The 17,144-nt window shown below is 39.2% G+C and overlaps 10 protein-coding genes and 2 non-coding genes across 12 annotated transcripts; 5 read left to right on the top strand and 7 right to left on the bottom strand.

Moving 5' to 3' along the window:
* Positions 1 to 1,516: 1,516 nt before the first annotated feature.
* KLLA0_B07205g (cAMP-dependent protein kinase) lies at positions 1,517 to 2,884 on the top strand (the record flags this gene model as incomplete). Its single annotated transcript, XM_451851.1, has 1 exon — positions 1,517 to 2,884. The coding sequence occupies one exon, from the start codon at positions 1,517 to 1,519 to the stop codon at positions 2,882 to 2,884; it is 1,368 nt and encodes a 455-aa protein (XP_451851.1).
* Positions 2,885 to 3,553: 669 nt separating this feature from the next.
* Positions 3,554 to 3,946, top strand: MRP49 (mitochondrial 54S ribosomal protein mL61; the record flags this gene model as incomplete). The annotated part of the gene is made up of 1 exon (XM_451850.1): positions 3,554 to 3,946. The coding sequence occupies one exon, from the start codon at positions 3,554 to 3,556 to the stop codon at positions 3,944 to 3,946; it is 393 nt and encodes a 130-aa protein (XP_451850.1).
* A 491-nt stretch (positions 3,947 to 4,437) lies between these two features.
* Positions 4,438 to 6,099, top strand: RKM3 (protein-lysine N-methyltransferase; the record flags this gene model as incomplete). Its single annotated transcript, XM_451849.1, has 1 exon — positions 4,438 to 6,099. The coding sequence occupies one exon, from the start codon at positions 4,438 to 4,440 to the stop codon at positions 6,097 to 6,099; it is 1,662 nt and encodes a 553-aa protein (XP_451849.1).
* A 296-nt stretch (positions 6,100 to 6,395) lies between these two features.
* Positions 6,396 to 7,487, top strand: KLLA0_B07139g (60S ribosomal protein uL4; the record flags this gene model as incomplete). Its single annotated transcript, XM_451848.1, has 1 exon — positions 6,396 to 7,487. One exon carries the CDS (start codon positions 6,396 to 6,398, stop codon positions 7,485 to 7,487), a length of 1,092 nt encoding a protein of 363 aa, XP_451848.1.
* Positions 7,488 to 8,075: 588 nt separating this feature from the next.
* HMT1 (protein-arginine omega-N methyltransferase HMT1) lies at positions 8,076 to 9,122 on the bottom strand (the record flags this gene model as incomplete). The annotated part of the gene is made up of 1 exon (XM_451847.1): positions 8,076 to 9,122. The coding sequence occupies one exon, from the start codon at positions 9,120 to 9,122 to the stop codon at positions 8,076 to 8,078; it is 1,047 nt and encodes a 348-aa protein (XP_451847.1).
* Positions 9,123 to 9,524: 402 nt separating this feature from the next.
* On the bottom strand, positions 9,525 to 10,160 carry PSF1 (DNA replication protein PSF1; the record flags this gene model as incomplete). Its single annotated transcript, XM_451846.2, has 1 exon — positions 9,525 to 10,160. The coding sequence occupies one exon, from the start codon at positions 10,158 to 10,160 to the stop codon at positions 9,525 to 9,527; it is 636 nt and encodes a 211-aa protein (XP_451846.2).
* A 258-nt stretch (positions 10,161 to 10,418) lies between these two features.
* On the top strand, positions 10,419 to 12,164 carry RAD61 (Rad61p; the record flags this gene model as incomplete). The annotated part of the gene is made up of 1 exon (XM_451845.1): positions 10,419 to 12,164. One exon carries the CDS (start codon positions 10,419 to 10,421, stop codon positions 12,162 to 12,164), a length of 1,746 nt encoding a protein of 581 aa, XP_451845.1.
* A 59-nt stretch (positions 12,165 to 12,223) lies between these two features.
* On the bottom strand, positions 12,224 to 12,901 carry PDX3 (pyridoxamine-phosphate oxidase PDX3; the record flags this gene model as incomplete). The annotated part of the gene is made up of 1 exon (XM_451844.1): positions 12,224 to 12,901. The coding sequence occupies one exon, from the start codon at positions 12,899 to 12,901 to the stop codon at positions 12,224 to 12,226; it is 678 nt and encodes a 225-aa protein (XP_451844.1).
* Positions 12,902 to 13,373: 472 nt separating this feature from the next.
* On the bottom strand, positions 13,374 to 14,387 carry KLLA0_B07040g (FluC/FEX family fluoride channel; the record flags this gene model as incomplete). The annotated part of the gene is made up of 1 exon (XM_451843.1): positions 13,374 to 14,387. The coding sequence occupies one exon, from the start codon at positions 14,385 to 14,387 to the stop codon at positions 13,374 to 13,376; it is 1,014 nt and encodes a 337-aa protein (XP_451843.1).
* Positions 14,388 to 14,707: 320 nt separating this feature from the next.
* On the bottom strand, positions 14,708 to 16,034 carry TLC1. Its single transcript, XR_002633564.1, has one exon.
* A 326-nt stretch (positions 16,035 to 16,360) lies between these two features.
* On the bottom strand, positions 16,361 to 16,434 carry KLLA0_B06996r. Its single transcript has one exon. It is a non-coding gene; the product is annotated as a tRNA-Ile (tRNA).
* Positions 16,435 to 16,827: 393 nt separating this feature from the next.
* DAD1 (Dad1p) lies at positions 16,828 to 17,115 on the bottom strand (the record flags this gene model as incomplete). The annotated part of the gene is made up of 1 exon (XM_451841.1): positions 16,828 to 17,115. The coding sequence occupies one exon, from the start codon at positions 17,113 to 17,115 to the stop codon at positions 16,828 to 16,830; it is 288 nt and encodes a 95-aa protein (XP_451841.1).
* Between the last annotated feature and the right edge of the window lie 29 nt (positions 17,116 to 17,144).

Genomic DNA, 17,144 nt, shown 5'->3' with positions numbered 1-17,144 from the left:
AACAATGCAGTACTCGGAATACGCTACAAAGCCAGTAATATATCGGAAAAAAAGAATTATCCGCAATAGCCATAATAACCCCAAAGGAAAATGAATCAACCATTGATCACTAGCACAATGGGCGTTGGTATTTGCATACTGAGCACCAGGCACCGGAGATCGGGTGTTAAGCTAACGTTGGCCACCGGGCATCCGATCCCAATCTGTATTATGGTGATATGCATGCAATGCGAACCCAAATCGAGCAAAAAAAGAAAAAAAAATTGAGAGGACCTGCATGAAAAGAAATAAAAAATTCCGCGACACACAGAAAAGTGAAACAAAAAGTAACTCACTCTACGAGCCAGCAATATGTGTTCCTGTTCCAAAAACTCAACTTTTAGAGTAGGAATTCAGTTTCTTTCTCTATCTAGTGCGTTAGAGCAGCTCAGAGATCAACGAGAGAAATCAGTTCAGATTTTGTTAGAGAGAAGTACGGAGAAATGTCCCTTTTCTTTTTTTATCTCTATCTTGGTGTACTTCCTATGTGCTTGGTTGGTATACGGGACGTATTGCCATTTCCCAGAGTATAGACCGTTCAAACCATCCATGGCTACCCCCCCATTATGGCAACCTTCGACGTATCGGTAGATCTACAGAGTTATCCCTGAACATACATTTAAGTATATATACATACATGTATTATGCCATTACTGATGCTGAACACTGGAAAAACAACAGCAACATAAATCCGCACAATAAAATCTTACTTGTGAGTTTGCATAAATTAAGCTATTTACCGTTTTGAGATCACCGCTACGGTTGTCCTAGCCTTTAACTTCTCAGAACCGTCCAAAATCGAATTTGAAAGCGAATAGTTTTTTTATTTTGAAATTTGAAATTTAGGTTAAATTACAAGAAACAAGGAAATTTCAAGAAGTTTGACAAATAACGGAGAGTTTTGAGGACACAAGTGGGAAATAGATCAAGCAACCCGCAGAGTTACTGGTTTGAATTGAAGCGCACGTAAGATATTTGTACAATAAGTTTAATTTGACGTTGTACCGATAAAAAAATAAAAAAATAAAAACTAAAACGGTTAGGTTTTAGGCAATTTTATTCTTTTCCATCCTTTGCTATACTGTGAATTTTTTATTTGCTACTTTTCATTGTGACGTTTCCTTTTCCTCAAGGCACTGGCTTACTATTAACAATATATTCATAGTATCATCTACTGGACACACCCTGGGGTCGATACGGTTACTGAATTTCCTGATTTTCTTACCTACTTGTTTCTGTTTTGGGGTATTTCGAATAAGGGACAAGATACACTTTTCTTCATCATTAGTTTTTTTTTCAACATTCAGATCAGACCTTGGTTTGAAGGAAATCGGATAAAGGCTGGGCCTTATTTAGAACTCTTTCTAGTGAGAGTATAAGAGATATATCACTGTTTTGACTCTGTGCCAACTTTCTCTTTTTTTCCAATCTGAACCGCTATATCTTGCATGAGGCAAGACCTGCAAAGAGAAGAAAGATGAGACCTTTTGACAACGAATCCAAGGGATTTCTTTCTGGCCGAACAGATCAAATTGAATTACCTGTGGTACAGGCTGTTTCAACAAGTTCAAATTCTCAAGAACCACTTCTTTCTAGCAAAGACCCACTACGAGATGGAAGCAACGTGGGGAATAGGTTGAGTGGAAACAGCGAAACTCTGATAACCAACTCTGATGCTGATCATCCTATGGAGACGGATAATAATAACTCTAATCTTAATAATACTAATTCCTCTACTAATACTAATGATAACAAAGATTCGTCATCCAATTCCAGCAATAATGAAAATGGGGACAGTAGCAACAATTCAAATAGAAGGCATAGCAACCATTGTCACAAGCATAACCATCTAAGCAGCACTTCTACCCTCAAGGCAAGAGTTACTTCTGGAAAATATGCATTATATGATTTTCAGATTCTGAGAACTTTGGGTACAGGTTCGTTTGGTAGAGTTCATTTGGTGAGATCCAATCACAACGGCAGGTTCTATGCAATGAAAGTTTTGAAAAAAAACACCGTTGTCAAATTGAAACAAGTGGAGCATACCAACGATGAAAGAAATATGCTAAGTATAGTATCCCATCCTTTCATAATTAGAATGTGGGGAACTTTCCAGGACTCACAGCAATTGTTTATGATCATGGATTACATCGAAGGTGGTGAACTATTCTCTCTTTTAAGGAAGTCTCAAAGGTTCCCAAACCCGGTCGCGAAGTTTTATGCAGCAGAAGTTTGTCTTGCGTTGGAATACCTACATTCTAAAGGCATCATTTACAGAGATTTGAAACCAGAAAATATCCTTTTAGATAAGAACGGACATATCAAGTTAACTGATTTCGGGTTCGCTAAATATGTTCCTGATGTCACTTACACTCTCTGTGGAACACCGGACTATATCGCACCTGAAGTGGTAAGCACAAAACCTTACAACAAATCTGTGGATTGGTGGAGTTTTGGTGTTTTAATCTACGAAATGTTAGCAGGATATACACCTTTCTACGATTCAAACACAATTAAGACCTATGAGAATATTCTAAATGCTCCAGTAAGATTCCCACCATTTTTCCATTCTGATGCTCAAGATCTAATATCGAAACTCATCACAAGAGACTTAAGTCAACGGCTAGGTAATTTACAAAATGGAAGTGAGGACGTAAAGAATCATCCGTGGTTCAGCGAGGTTGTGTGGGAAAAACTACTCTGCAAAAACATTGAAACTCCATATGAACCTCCTATTCAGGCCGGACAAGGCGATACCTCTCAATACGATAGGTATCCAGAGGAAGAGGTTAATTATGGCATTCAAGGCGAAGATCCGTACCATAGTATTTTCACCAACTTTTAGCAGGCATACTTGCTCATGAAATTCAGATATCAACATGCCTCTTATCTTGCATCTACACAATATGTAAACTTTAACACGCCTTTCCCCCCGTTAGTCCCTTTTCTTTTTTTTTTTGTTTTGATATATCGGCTCATTGCCTTCAGAAACGCTGCCGTTATTTGATACATTCCTTTGAATGACCATCGTACAATACTAGATGGATTGATGTACGCACTTCCAATTCAAAATTCGTTTCATTCGTTTTGCTGTACTCTCCAATGGATGCTCGATGCAATAATCTTATTTTTGGAGTATTTATCTATCTATAATCAATGGCATTTACATATTTTGAATGCATGTATAAGACTTCATCACAAGTCCTTCCCTCACGATCCATGCTACATAAATTGTAAACTGGGGTAAGTCATGGCACATTCATTTATGTTTTGGACGTAACTTGCTTCTGTCGAATGATTTCACGTGACCAATGAATTTTTTTCCAAACTATTGAAAATTCAAAAAGTTCAGTGGACATGTCCAGTTGAAATGAGAATGATTTTACGAAATAGATGATTGAAGTGATATTGCTGAAAGTGAAGGGTCCTGGTTGCTCTACTTTATCGTCAAGGTTTATTTTACCGATTGGATACTTATACTCATTGTCACTCTAGAGAAGATCATTAATAAATAATGTCAGGAATCGTTAAACAACAAAAATTTTTGAACAAGATCAGTGCGACTACCGTGAAACCTCAAATTATATTAGATGTATCGAAGTACAGTGCATTGAATGTGAAGTTCCAGTATCAGAATTTCAATGGCCATATGGGTGCCCGTAAGTTCTGGCACGAGTTTTTGCCTTCTCTGCAGTTTTACAACCCTGCGTTGCCAATCAATGTGACCAGAATTAGAAACGATGATAAAAAAGTCGATGTACCATGCATACTAGAAGCTATTGGATCCGATGGGAAGGTTGTAGCTGAAGTTTCAATGAAGCACAAACACTCATCTGAAATTATGGATGAAGTGCTACAGAAATTGGAACACAAAAGAGTACCCCAGGAAGAAATAATAAAGGTATGAGCTCCGACCTTTGACAAAGAAAAACAAACAAACTGGAATACCTAAATATACTACTTTCAAAGTTAGGTCCTGTACATATGTATATAATAAGATACTTTTCATCCGATTTGATGTCTTATTCAAATGACATATCCTTTTGAGATGAGTTGACTCTCTGCCCAAGGATCGTCAAGACATTCAAGAACACGCGAGAAGAAGATTTAAAACGCCAGTATATGGTTACCAGGTGGTTATTTAACTTGAATTTCAGAACGCCTCTTACATCTAATTGTCATTAAGACATCTTACATTAACAGCGACTTCTTCATCTGCGGAAATGGTTTTCTGCGTATTGTTCAGTTGAAATTTTTCAATCTCGAAAATGATAAATCGCTTCAGATCTCATCATCTCATCTCATCTCATCGGTTGACCACAGAAATTATCAACACCCCAAAGAGGCATATAGTAGGGGCATTATTCACAGGTGAAGACTCTCAACCCAACAACACGAATGTCTAATACAGACTCCAGTGATACAGATGATATTCTAACATTTGTACTGGAATCCAAGGGGTTTTTCCACACTGCCGGCTGTGAGATTAGAAGATCTGATTATGGTGGTTTAGGAGTGTTTGCATTAAAGGATTTGAAGGAGGACACTGTACTCCTTAGGATTCCGAAATCTTCTGTTTTCACTGCAGAAAATAGTAGCATTGCCAATCTACTGGTTGATAGCGAGGTAAAAGGCATGTTGGCATTAAACATTGCATATATTTATGAAGTATTCATATTTCAAGTTGAAAGCCATTGGTACAAATATTTGAAGAGCATTTCACACAGACAAAATGGGAGTCTATATCTTCCACCGGCATACTGGGAAGATAATGAGAAAATTTTGCTGAAGAATACTGCATTGGATGTTGTATTCGAGGCGTTGTCTCCACAAGAAGAGATAGAAAATGGTTTCAAAGTTGGTATTGCATTATCCCGTAAGTGGAACGAAGAATTTGGGCTGAAAATACCGTATTTGTTCGACTTCAATTTAGAAGATCAGAAGCAAGTCTCTTCGAATTTTAAAGAATTTGCTGCTATAGCATTCGCCATATCGTCAAGAGTATTTGAGATCGACAACTATCATGATTCTGGATTAGTTGCCATAGCAGACCTTTTTAACCATCACGCAACGAGGCCCGACGTAAGGTTTGAGAGCATGTATGATGTGTGCGATATGTGTGGGGAATTAGGGGATTGCAAGCATGTGATTGCTGAGACGAAGGCATTGGATATGGAGATGGAACAGAGAACTCAAAGAATAACACCAAGGGAAACCGGGACAATAAGCTTGTCAGTTATTGAAGAGTTAGAAAGAGAATTAGACCCTTCAGATTCAGAATCTGTGGAGGAAACTGTTTCTGATGAGAATGCAGAAGAAACTCCTGAGGCAATAATGCCCAAGAACATTGATACTGATGAATGTGTAGATATCATTCTTTCAAACGATGTCAAAGCGGGAGAAGAAATATTCAACTCGTATGGTGACCATTCCAACTCGTACCTATTAGCCAGGTACGGATTTTGCATCGAGGATAATCCACACGATGTAGTTGATTTATCGGAAGAGTTGGTGGAGTATGGACAAAAGAATTCCAAACGGATTGGAGATAGGATGGAATGGTGGGAGGATGAAGTACATGCGGTGTACAAAGAGTGGTACGAGGCAACAAGAGAGGAGTCAGAAGAGGAGGAAGAGGAGGAAGAGGGAGAAGAGGGAGAAGAGGAGGAGAACGAGAACGAGTCCCCAGCCTCCGACTCTGATTCGACGTCCTCAGAACTTTCTTCGGAAGAAACCCCAGAAGAAAATGACGCCTGGGGATACGTCCACCTAAAACACTCCGGAAAACCGAATGATGTGCTCCTAGCTATCTTGAACCTACTGACAATGTCTCCATCAATGTACAAGAACCTTTCGAGCGCCAGAGGAGATGTAGAGAAACTTGCCAAGAAACTACCACTGTTGGAAGCCAAACTATCAGGCGACGGGAAAAGGTTACTGAAACAAATATGTGCTGCCAAGAAGTACGCAAAACTGCCGTCAGACCTTAAAACTTACAACTTGCAACAAATAGAATTACTGATAAACTCTGAGAAGCAGATCCTAAATCGAGTCAGGTAGGATAGCTGCATCCGAGCATATATACACATGAATATAAACGTATATCCACACAATTAATCACGTGACTAGAACCAACCCTCATCCCGTACACAATGACCCATATCGCAAAAGAAAAATTTCTTTCAAAGTGCATCGTGGATGAAATTTTTCAGATATAAAAAAGTGAAAAATTTCGATGCCCACAAGAGAAGAAAACTTTTCAACAATAGTTAATTTGGTATAATTTAGATCTTTTGCATTACAAAGTTTTACTTTCTCCCTCCCCATCATCAAGTCCATTTGATTACCTATCAGTAATGTCTATTCCTCAAGTTGCAGTTCTATCTTTGAACGGTGAGACCACCTCTACCGATTTGCCATTGCCAGCCGTTTTCCGTGCTCCAATTCGTCCAGATATCGTTCACTCTGTGTTCACATCTGTCAACAAGAACAAGAGACAAGCTTATGCTGTTTCCGAAAAGGCTGGTCACCAAACCTCTGCTGAATCTTGGGGTACTGGTCGTGCTGTTGCCCGTATTCCACGTGTTGGTGGTGGTGGTACCCACAGATCCGGTCAAGCTGCTTTCGGTAACATGTGTCGTGGTGGTCGTATGTTCGCTCCAACCAAGACCTGGAGAAAGTGGAACGTTAAGGTTAACCAAAACGAAAAGAGATACGCTACTGCTTCTGCTATTGCTGCCTCTGCTGTTCCATCTTTGGTTTTGGCCAGAGGTCACAGAGTCGAAAAGGTTCCATCCATCCCATTGGTTGTTTCCGACGACTTGCAATCCATCCAAAAGACCAAAGAAGCTGTTGCTGCTTTGAAGGCTGTTGGTGCTCACTCCGACGTCATCAAGGTCGTCAAGTCCAAGAAGCTAAGAGCTGGTAAGGGTAAGTACAGAAACAGAAGATTCACTCAAAGAAGAGGTCCATTGGTTGTCTACTCCGAAGACAACGGTGTTGTCAAGGCTTTCAGAAACGTTCCAGGTGTTGAAACCGCTAACGTTGCCTCTTTAGGTTTGTTGCAATTGGCTCCAGGTGCTCACTTGGGTAGATTCGTTATCTGGACTCAATCCGCTTTCTCCAAGTTGGACCAAATCTGGGGTTCCGAAACCGTTGCCTCTGTCAAGGCTGGTTACGCTTTGCCATCTAACATCATCTCTACTTCCGATGTTACCAGAATCATCAACTCCACTGAAATTCAATCTGTCTTGAGAGCCGCTGGTCAAGCCACTCAAAAGCGTACTCACGTCCAAAAGAAGAACCCATTGAAGAACAAGCAAGTCTTGTTGAGATTGAACCCATACGCTAAGGTCTTCGCCGCCGAAAAGTTGGGTTCCAAGAAGGTCGACCAAGCTAACAAGATCAAGCCATCTGCTACTGCTTTGGAAACCTTGAAGCACGATTAAACAAAATAGTACGTTTCTTTCTACTTCACTAGTCTGAAATATATTTTTTTGTATTCAATTGCTACTTCTTCCCAATCCCAAAACAATCTTGTTGTGAGAGAGCTTGAGCTCTGCTTATAGACTAAAATTAGTTTCTACGTATATATCTCTATGTAGCGTCTCTCAAATCATTCATTGTTTTAGCGAGCGTTGTCTTTTTCTTATTGCAAGAGGCGGAGTGAACATTTGTCTATAATGCTTATCAAATTTGCAAAATATAATACATAGAGAATTATATAATCTTGAAGCCTAAGCAGGAAATAATTGGGTGTGGTTGCTAAGTACTGTTACAAACTGCTTGGAATTGCGAGAGGGGCTTTCATTTCCTTTTTATTTTATCTTTGTTTCTTAATGTTAATGATAATAGTGAAGTTCACAATGGAATCGAAGGCATTGAAAGGTTGAAAGAGCTGCATTCCTTCAGAATTAACCAAGTAATAAACATAATCTGAAGGTGATCTGAGCCTCAATGGGAATAGTAAACGAATAGTTTACGTAAAAAGGGCCCCAAATAATGGACTGAGTAAGAAAAACAACATAGCTACTATTTTAATGCATCAAGTAAGTGTTGGTACCCTTTCTTGACCTTTCTTTACCGTCTGGACCAGAGGCCTTGAAATTGTACACGATCTTGATATCCAAATCTCTGTTGTTATCTTTGTTTGGTAAACAGGTCAATTCACCTTCTAGGATATCATTAGCTTCACATTCCAAATCGTCTTCCAAATAGAAGACGGTTTGTTTCCAATGGGTGTATGTAGCATGGGCACCAGTGGAGAAAGTGACAGGTTTGTTACCCTTTGGTGCTGGGAATTCAATATCGAACCATGAAATCAACCCATTAATGAAATCTTGTCTCTTTGCCTGCAATTTAAACTTGCTGTGGAATGCCAAATCTGGGATAGTCACTGTATTAAGATCAAATTCGATTAATTTACATTTGGTAGTATTAACAGAACTGTTTTCCACTGTATCGACCAAAGGTTCTCTTTTCACCAATGGGATAAATGGTGAGTAATCGAACCCATAAACGTCTTGCCAAAAGTTCAGCTTTTCGCCCTTATACTTAGAATCTTCAAGACCAGCAATGTGAATGGAACACTTGTCAGGGAAGATCAACCCACCTTCGACCAAGTAGTTATCACGTGCATACAACACGGTATCCAACATGGATTCGTATAATAAGAAGTAACCCATCCATTCGGAAATAATGATATCAACCTTCTTATAAGGCAACACAACGTCTTCCAATTTACCACGTAACAAAGTGATCTTGTCTGAAAGACCATTCAATTCAACAATTTGCTTAGCCATTTCAATAATACTAGACATATCAACACCAATGACATGCTTAGCACCGTTCTTTGCAGCAAACATAGATAGAATACCAGTACCGCATCCAACATCTAGGACAACCTTACCTTTAAAGAAGTCCTTATTTTGGGCTATAGCGTTACGGTACGAAAGCGTACGCACAGTATCTTGCAACATCTCTTCATGAATACCGAAATGGTCATAAGAGGTGAAATAGTGTTGTTCATACTCGTTCAATTCTTTTTTCTGCGTAGCAGAATCAGTGACATCAGTCTTGGACATCCTTTATTTTATTAGCTTTACAATTAGGAAAGATATGCTCAACAATTAGACTAAAGATGAAACACAAGTCTTGGTATATGTATGGTGACAAATATTATATCCCAATAAGCTGTACACTATACTCAATGCAATCAAACCAATAACCGTTCTAACAAGTTGGTTCCAGATCAAGTACTGTTCTGTTACTTATGCCTCGTTGCCTTAAATACAAAACTGAAAAATTTTTGAAGGCGATGAGCTGCAAGAAAAAGAAATCCAAAAAGAAATCGTGCATTCCCCATAGTGAAAGTGAGGTAAAGCTAGTTAGTTGCATTTGGAACGGTTGCATCAGCAATATCACCAGCAATGATATCTACAGAATTGCAATGAAAGGTGCAGAATTCGGCGAAAAAAGCTGCCTTGCTATATCTTCTGCAGATATCCTTGTTGTATAAGTCTTTCGACGTCGGATTGTCTGACGAAAAATTGGGAATCTTTAATCAGGTTGAATACACCGTACTCTGTTTCTATTTGTCCTGCATCTTTCAATACTCGTACGTCGATGAACACATCGCTCGGCGGTTGTAACATCCCAGTCAAATCGATTTCTGAGAGTTCTCCCGATTTCAATTCGGTAAGTAGTTGTGCATACTCTTTGAGATACTCTTGTTCTGCATGTGATAAAACAGAGGAATCAAACGATGATAGATTCGGGTGGTTTGATATGGCAGAAGAAAATTCCATCCCGTTGTTATCCCAAACCATTGAGTCTAGCATCTCACTTCTCATCTTTTGGTATGCTAATAGACATCTTTTGTTTCTTTCCATCGAAAGCATAGCAACGACGTACTGGCATTGAGCGACTTTGTTATCCTGATCAGTAAGCTGCTGTTCTCGTAGGTAATCCACGTTCTTCTTGAGGGATCCAACCTCTTTCAGGATGCCACGGACTAGCTCGTCTTGATATACTGGTAATTGCTGTTTGTTGAATCCAGCTTGAGATAACTGTTGCGTTCTCTTTGCTTCTAGTATCAACTTGTTAGCGAGATCTCCGTACATTTTCGGTACTATGGCAATGATAATCAAAACCAATGACTTGAATCCAGTTCCAGGTCTTTTAGCACGTTCTTTTCCCTCTGTGTTATCTCTGTAAAAGTTGTTCATAGCTTTTCTCTTCTCTAGATTGAAATCGCTTTGAGGAAAACACGTAAAATTTAAGGACTTTAACGTGAAACGATACTGTTTAGACGCGAACAAATTACAACAAAGAAAACAAGGGGAAGCAAACCAACAAAGCCCATTGGGAGGTTCTGATAAATGAAGACGAGAGTTTATGGTCACTATGGGAAATTTCAAGCCTTGGCGAGGCGACATTTGAATAAAAAAGACAATGAGTTAAGCGATGAGGACAATTTCACTTCAACTGACGAGGAAGAAACAAGTTTATCAACAGATTTAGATAGAACTTATGAGACTTCTCCCATGGCTCCTGTCAGAGAAGAGTATGTGTCTTCCTCTCATAAATACGAGTCATTTGAAAACCGTGATTCAAAGACAATTGAAGCTGATCCATTCGATATTTTGGATGGTATGGGGTCGACATCTATGAAGAAGAAACGTAAAGTGACAAGGCTTCATAAACGAATAACAGTCGACAATGACGATATGAAAGATGTTGAAGAAGCTGTTGATAATGATTCTGAGATTCATGAGTTTCAAAGTACAATTGACAGTATCTCCTCGATGATTTCGTCATTGAAAGACTCCGACGATGTAATATCGACTTATAGCCAAATTCAATGTCTTAAAGTGGTCTCCACTTCAGCAGTGAGCCAGGTGAGATACGGAAGAACACGTACATTATTGAAAAAAGAGTTTCAAAGTGATGAAGAGCTACAAGAAGAAGCATCAAATGTCGATGAGGATGATGAAAATAATGAAGGTATTTTGGATGCTCAACATCACAATACTTCTTTTAATGATTCCAATTCCGTCATTCACGTTAATCAATTAAAAACACTCGGAGAAGGGCTTAAGTTCGAAGATGATCTGGATTTCTTACCATTCACTACTAGTGATGAAAAGTTATTTGTCGTAAAACTGATTAGCTGTTGTTTACTATTACTCAACAATACAGAGTTGACAAGTTATACTCAAAAGTATAAAAGCAATGAAGTATGGAACTGGTTTTTGCAGCAAATTAACCCTGAGAACAATGTCATGAGTTATTTACAACTTTGGATTGCTAATTTAGTACCACTGCCGCGAAGTGCCCCTCAATGGCAACAGTTATCACCTCTCCTAATGACTTGTTCCTCTCTTACAGAAAATCCAAAACTTATTGAGGGTTCAAAGATTACGAAATTAAACTACACGGATTTTGTTCAGCGGGCTGAAACAAATCCCCAAGATCTCACATTTACACTATGGGAGTTTCACCTAGACCCAAACAGTAATGAATTCAGTAAATTGATCGAGTCATTGAATAATCCTACGCCAAGGTTATTTGTTCTGGTTGAACAGCATTTAGATAAATTTATTACAGAAGAGATGATGACAAATTTATACCCAAAGATGTTATATTATTTATCCTCATATATTGAGGATATCTGCACTATCAAAATTATGGTAAAATTGACTAACCATGCATTTTTTCTGAGTCTACTTTCTCCATTGGAAAAGGTAAAAATTGTACGTGCTTGTCTCTCATACATCATTAAAGTGAGAGAAAAGATAGAATCAGAGCAGGATACTGACGACATTGTAATTCTTCAACTGGGTTTGGTGCTTAATATTGTGGCAAAAGATACAATCAAGATCGAAAATTCCATAACTCAGCAAATACAAGACATGATCGGACAGTCAAAGAGCGAAAGCTTCCTAAAACAATTACTGGCATTAGTATTTGTACTGCATACCAATACTACCGAGTGGAACCATGATCTTTCCACCACAGCTTCAATCACTAAGTTATTGAAGAATCTCTCAAACGACATGAAGGACACCAACGAAACCATCTATAACAATGTCCAAACTGCATTAACTATACTGAAGAAGGCATAAAGCACATCAATATATATATTTATAAGTTCTACTGATATACTGTTTAATGATGGTCACGTTCATGGAGCCAATCTGACAAGCTCCCATTCATCATTTTCGGACTTTCTCTCAAAGACCAAACGATCATGCAAACGACTGGCCCTTCCTTGCCAGAATTCAATTCTCAATGGAACAACTCTGATACCACCCCAGAACTGAGGGCATTCCACATCATCTGCGTCTTTGAATTTCTCCTGATTTTCTTGCAGTAAAGTGTTCAATTCCTCTCTGTTATCAATGACTTGTGATTGCGGAGAGGACCAGGCCCCTATTTTGGAGTTTCTTGGTCTAGTCTTGAAATAACGCTCTGAGGTCTCTCTCGAGACATGCTCAGTGAAACCTTCAACACGAACCTGTCTTTGTAAATTCTTCCAGAAGAATGTCAATGCAGCCTGTGGGTTACTCTTGATATCATCAGCCTTTCTCGAAGTTTCCCAGTTTGAATAAATAGTGAAGCCTCTATCGTCCAATTCCTTGAACAACAAAATTCTACAAGAAACTTTGCCAGATGGTAGTTCTGCTGTAGCAAAGGCAACTGATTCCGGAATCATTTCAGTTGGATCCTCTTTAGCTTGATTGAACCATTTCGTAAATTGTCCAATAGGGTCCTTCTCAATGGTGCTTTCATCCAGGGAAAACTTATCATACTGGTAGGTCTCCGGTGCGAAAATGATTGGGGTCTTGGTATCGTCAGCCATGGCGTAATTACTTGGTTCTATGGTACTGATTGGCTTCACCTAGTTGTATGATTCAAATGAGCGCTTGTTTAAAAGAGGTCCGTACCTTAAATAGTGGAAAATCATAATCATGAGATTTCTTTAATTATGTTTATATACGATAAGAAGAGTCATTAAAGGTGCATCTCTTAACTTGGACAGATGGGAAAGGTGGTATCAGGGAACTCACCACGATAAAGTTAGATGCACAGGCTTCATACTGTTAAAGGTTATGATTCGTGGATACCATTGCGGATGAGCAGTGGCGATTATTTATGTTTTTATTCAAACCAAATGGTTTACTTACTTATGTCGAGAGACGCGATGACTAATAAAACAGTTGTAACAAGCTGAGTCTTTGATATGTTAATTTCCTCCTTTGTACAATTACCGGCAATTACGAATGCGTAGCGGATTGTGGAAGTAAATGCAAAAATGCGAAGGTTATGTTTTACTATGCAATTCGACCTTGGATGTCTTGAATTCCGTGCGTCCAAGCGTATGTTCCGGTGATCACAATGGACACACAGAAACAGATACCAACTGAAAGGAAATAGTACCAGCATGCGTTCGTGATAGGCATATTGTTGCCCTCATATACGAAAGTGCTTAGCGTACTCAGGCTACCACAGAACCCCAACAACAAATACAAGACCATCGAGGTAGCCTCAGCGTTTGTAACGAGAGGATGCCCGTCCTTCAAACCGTACCTTAAGATGAACAGAACGCAAGCCAATGTCGAGCTGATAATGTTTGCCAAAAAAGTTCCCATTGGGAACCAGTTGAACCTATTGTTGAAATGCTTTGATAATTCGAACCGAATACTAGCTCCAACAATTCCGAATAGGGCATCAAGTGTCCAGAACCTGCTGTTGCCTGAAAATACAATAGCAAGAACTATTTGAGATACCACTATGGGTATACATGCGAATCTCATCAACTTTCCGCCATAGTTGATGAATTTTTGTAGCTTTTTATGATAGCTCGTGTAATGATTTAGAAGATGTCGAGCGACGGTTTGTCCAAACACGAGCGCTCCTCCAGAAGCAACTAATTGAATCAGAAGCACAGATAAGAATTCCATAACACCGTACCCAGCATTGGGGTACTGCGCACCTGAGATAGCCGAATGCGTGGAATGTTGAAACAATTCCAATATGAAAGATGAAAATGATGAAGCGGTACCGCAGAATCCCGTGGTCAATGAAGGTAACGTATATGAATCTATTGTGATAATCCCATCAGCATATCTAATAGCACCAAATAGGAAACATGCTACCATATTAGACCATATTGTAGAAGTTGCAGTGATGTATGACGGTTCATATGACGACAAACGGAATATTCCAAGCCTTGTATAAGTGCCAAGAACAGTAAACGGAATGAAAGTTAAATAAACCAACAGGGTTTCATACAGCTTTTCATTGATAACGCGCTTATTATCACGATAGGCGTCCCTATAACCCATAGCCCTAAGTTCCAGTACACTGGCTAGTTTGGCAGGATATTTTGGGCTTTTTTACGTTGTTTACGTTGTTTACATTGTTTTGGTTTATCATGTGCTGATGCAAGTCAGTTTCTTTCGGTCACTTCAAATGAAAAATGTCAACAGACAGTTCTACGTAATAACAAAAGGACAAGATATGCCAACTCAAATGCGATGAAGAGAGAGTCGGCGTTACAGACTGATAGAAACCCAACAGTGCTACTCAACCGGGCATTAGGCTATAATATTTATGTTTCATAAAGAACTTTTAGAGAAGAAAAAAATGTTTACTTAGAGACGGATGTTGCCCTTATCTCAAGAATAAATTGATAAGTGCAACAGTTCCCGAGTCTTAGTAGGGAGATGTACCAAAAAGTGGTTATAAGGAGCAGCTGCATGCCATGGTGACATATAAGCGTCAATCACAAGAGACAAGAGGGTTCTCTCATAAACGATGAGAGAAAAATCAGTCACAATTTGTTGATGATAGGCAAAATATTGATCGTCGATGTGGCCCTGTCTTCCGAGGGTCTTTTCAAGATCCACCATAGGACAACTGTACCTCCACCATGCTAGCATATTGACTCGTTGTAGTAGAAGTTCTTTCTTTCTTGATGGGAGCAAAATCATTCAAAGATACTTGGTGAGGAAAGTTGAGGTAAATGATTTTATGCACAAAGGATTTCTATTTCAATGCGACACATTGAAATAGAACCGAGTCAAATATACTAACGAAGAGAAGAATGGGTTTGGAAAAATCACTAAAAAGAAACCTACCGAATACGCAGCAATTGTTGCGTATTCTGGAATATCAACATGAACCACAGGCTTAATTCTCTGTCATGGAAAAAAACCTAGAAATATATCTTAAGAGTTTTCCATTATAAAGCCTGTAATAGGAAGGGCTAATCCTTGCCATCCCGAAGAACGGTAATGGCTTGACGGAAAAATGCATCAGCTCAACATTGTTTCCCATAGGACCTAAAGTGACACTGAGTTAACAATGGAGCAAGGACGAATGTGATATTTCCGCAACATTTCCAGTTGGGTATCCTTATGAAACCTAGTACATCCAAACTCTGAGTCACTAGCATACCCACGTCGAGCTGAAACCACTATCCACGATTGAATACAGACGAGAATATGGAAGCCGTTGCGAGGCGGTTTTGATTAGGTATGTGGTGTACGGATTTGAAGTACCACACCATGGAGTTCAATGCTATGCTTCTATGCGTAGGAGCAAGAGCAACAGGCATCAGAATAACTCCAAAAACGAGAATAATCCCCTCTCATTGAGATATGTCACAGTCTGTTTAACAAGAAGTAAATATCCACACAATATAATTCTAAAGGTATTGTTGTCATAGCATTTCTAAAATCCGTTAGAAATACTACCCAACACCAGGCCTTTAAACAATAATTGGGTGTATGAACTCTTTCAGCAGATCAAACTGCTGATGCATCCTTCTAATGTATAGAAGATGAGAGTATAACTCGATGTGAGAGACGAACATGCGCACACGAAACTCGATGAGAGGAAAATCAAACCCAAGTGTGGCACTGGTCCTTACCACCCCAGAAATTGCATCACACAAATACCGATCGTGATTCCGCACCCATCATATATTCTATAATAGAACCAAAGGCCTATTTAAAGACCAAACATCTGTTTTACTCCTCCAGAACTTGATCTGTTTAAACATCAAATTGCAGATTCTCTTTCTATTGAAGAAAGTTGTTTTTTGCTCAAAAGAGAAAAGTCGCGTCAAGCTGCATTGGACTTAAAGATAGAGAATATAGGATAATAACGTAGGCAGGGGGACCAGCATTACCATTGTGGGTGATAATATTCCATTTGCTCACTTCGACTGACTGATGGAAGATATTCCGTATTATTAAGAGGTTCAGCGTTACATTGTATACTTAAGAAAGAGAGGAATTTTTGAAAAAAAGAATGGTTCCTAGCGGGATCGAACCGCTGATCCCCGCGTTATTAGCACGGTGCCTTAACCAACTGGGCCAAGGAACCAACTTCTTGTTGTTGCCCAGCAAAAAGTAACGCTAAATGCCACAATCCCTTCTGTCAGTATGCACTTGTTTTCCTCGAGGGTGTTAAACATATTGCCCCATTTCCCTTCAATACAAGTATAGCTTCGGATGCAAATCAAGAGATTAGTAGAAGACGCACGAAATTTAAGCAGAAACTGATGAAAAATATGTGGCGTGTTCTTAACTTTCTTTTTATCCTGTACCAAACGGTCTACATATATATACCGTCTATAGAAGCACACTTCTAGAACAAACAACTGATGAAAAATACTTATGATGCGACACGTTGCTGTAGTTCATTGGCTGGTAAGTTTTATCTGCAAAGCTTATCAAGTTCCTCAATTTGTGCCTTTCTTGATATAAAACCAATTCTCTATTTCCCTTCAGGATTGACATCCTCCGTAATATGTTCAGAATCTGCTACTCCTACCGTCTCCATATTCTGTTCTTCAGACTCAAGCCCATTATAGAACAGTTTCCATATCTGTGATACGTTTTCAAATTCCTTCCCGACTGCTATACTATTTTCAAGGGTAATGTTTAACCCATTTAATTGATTCAAAATGGCATCCATGCTTTCGTTGATCTCTTGTAATATCAGACTTCTTTGCTCGATGAAATATTTGTCGCCTGTCGATAGCTGTTGAACCTCTTCTGTCATTGCTGCTTGCTATATGTTGGGCCCTCAGT

Source organism: Kluyveromyces lactis (assembly GCF_000002515.2).
Source record: "Kluyveromyces lactis strain NRRL Y-1140 chromosome B complete sequence".
Taxonomy (NCBI): domain Eukaryota; kingdom Fungi; phylum Ascomycota; class Saccharomycetes; order Saccharomycetales; family Saccharomycetaceae; genus Kluyveromyces; species Kluyveromyces lactis.
This window is presented reverse-complemented; position numbering and strand designations above follow the sequence as displayed.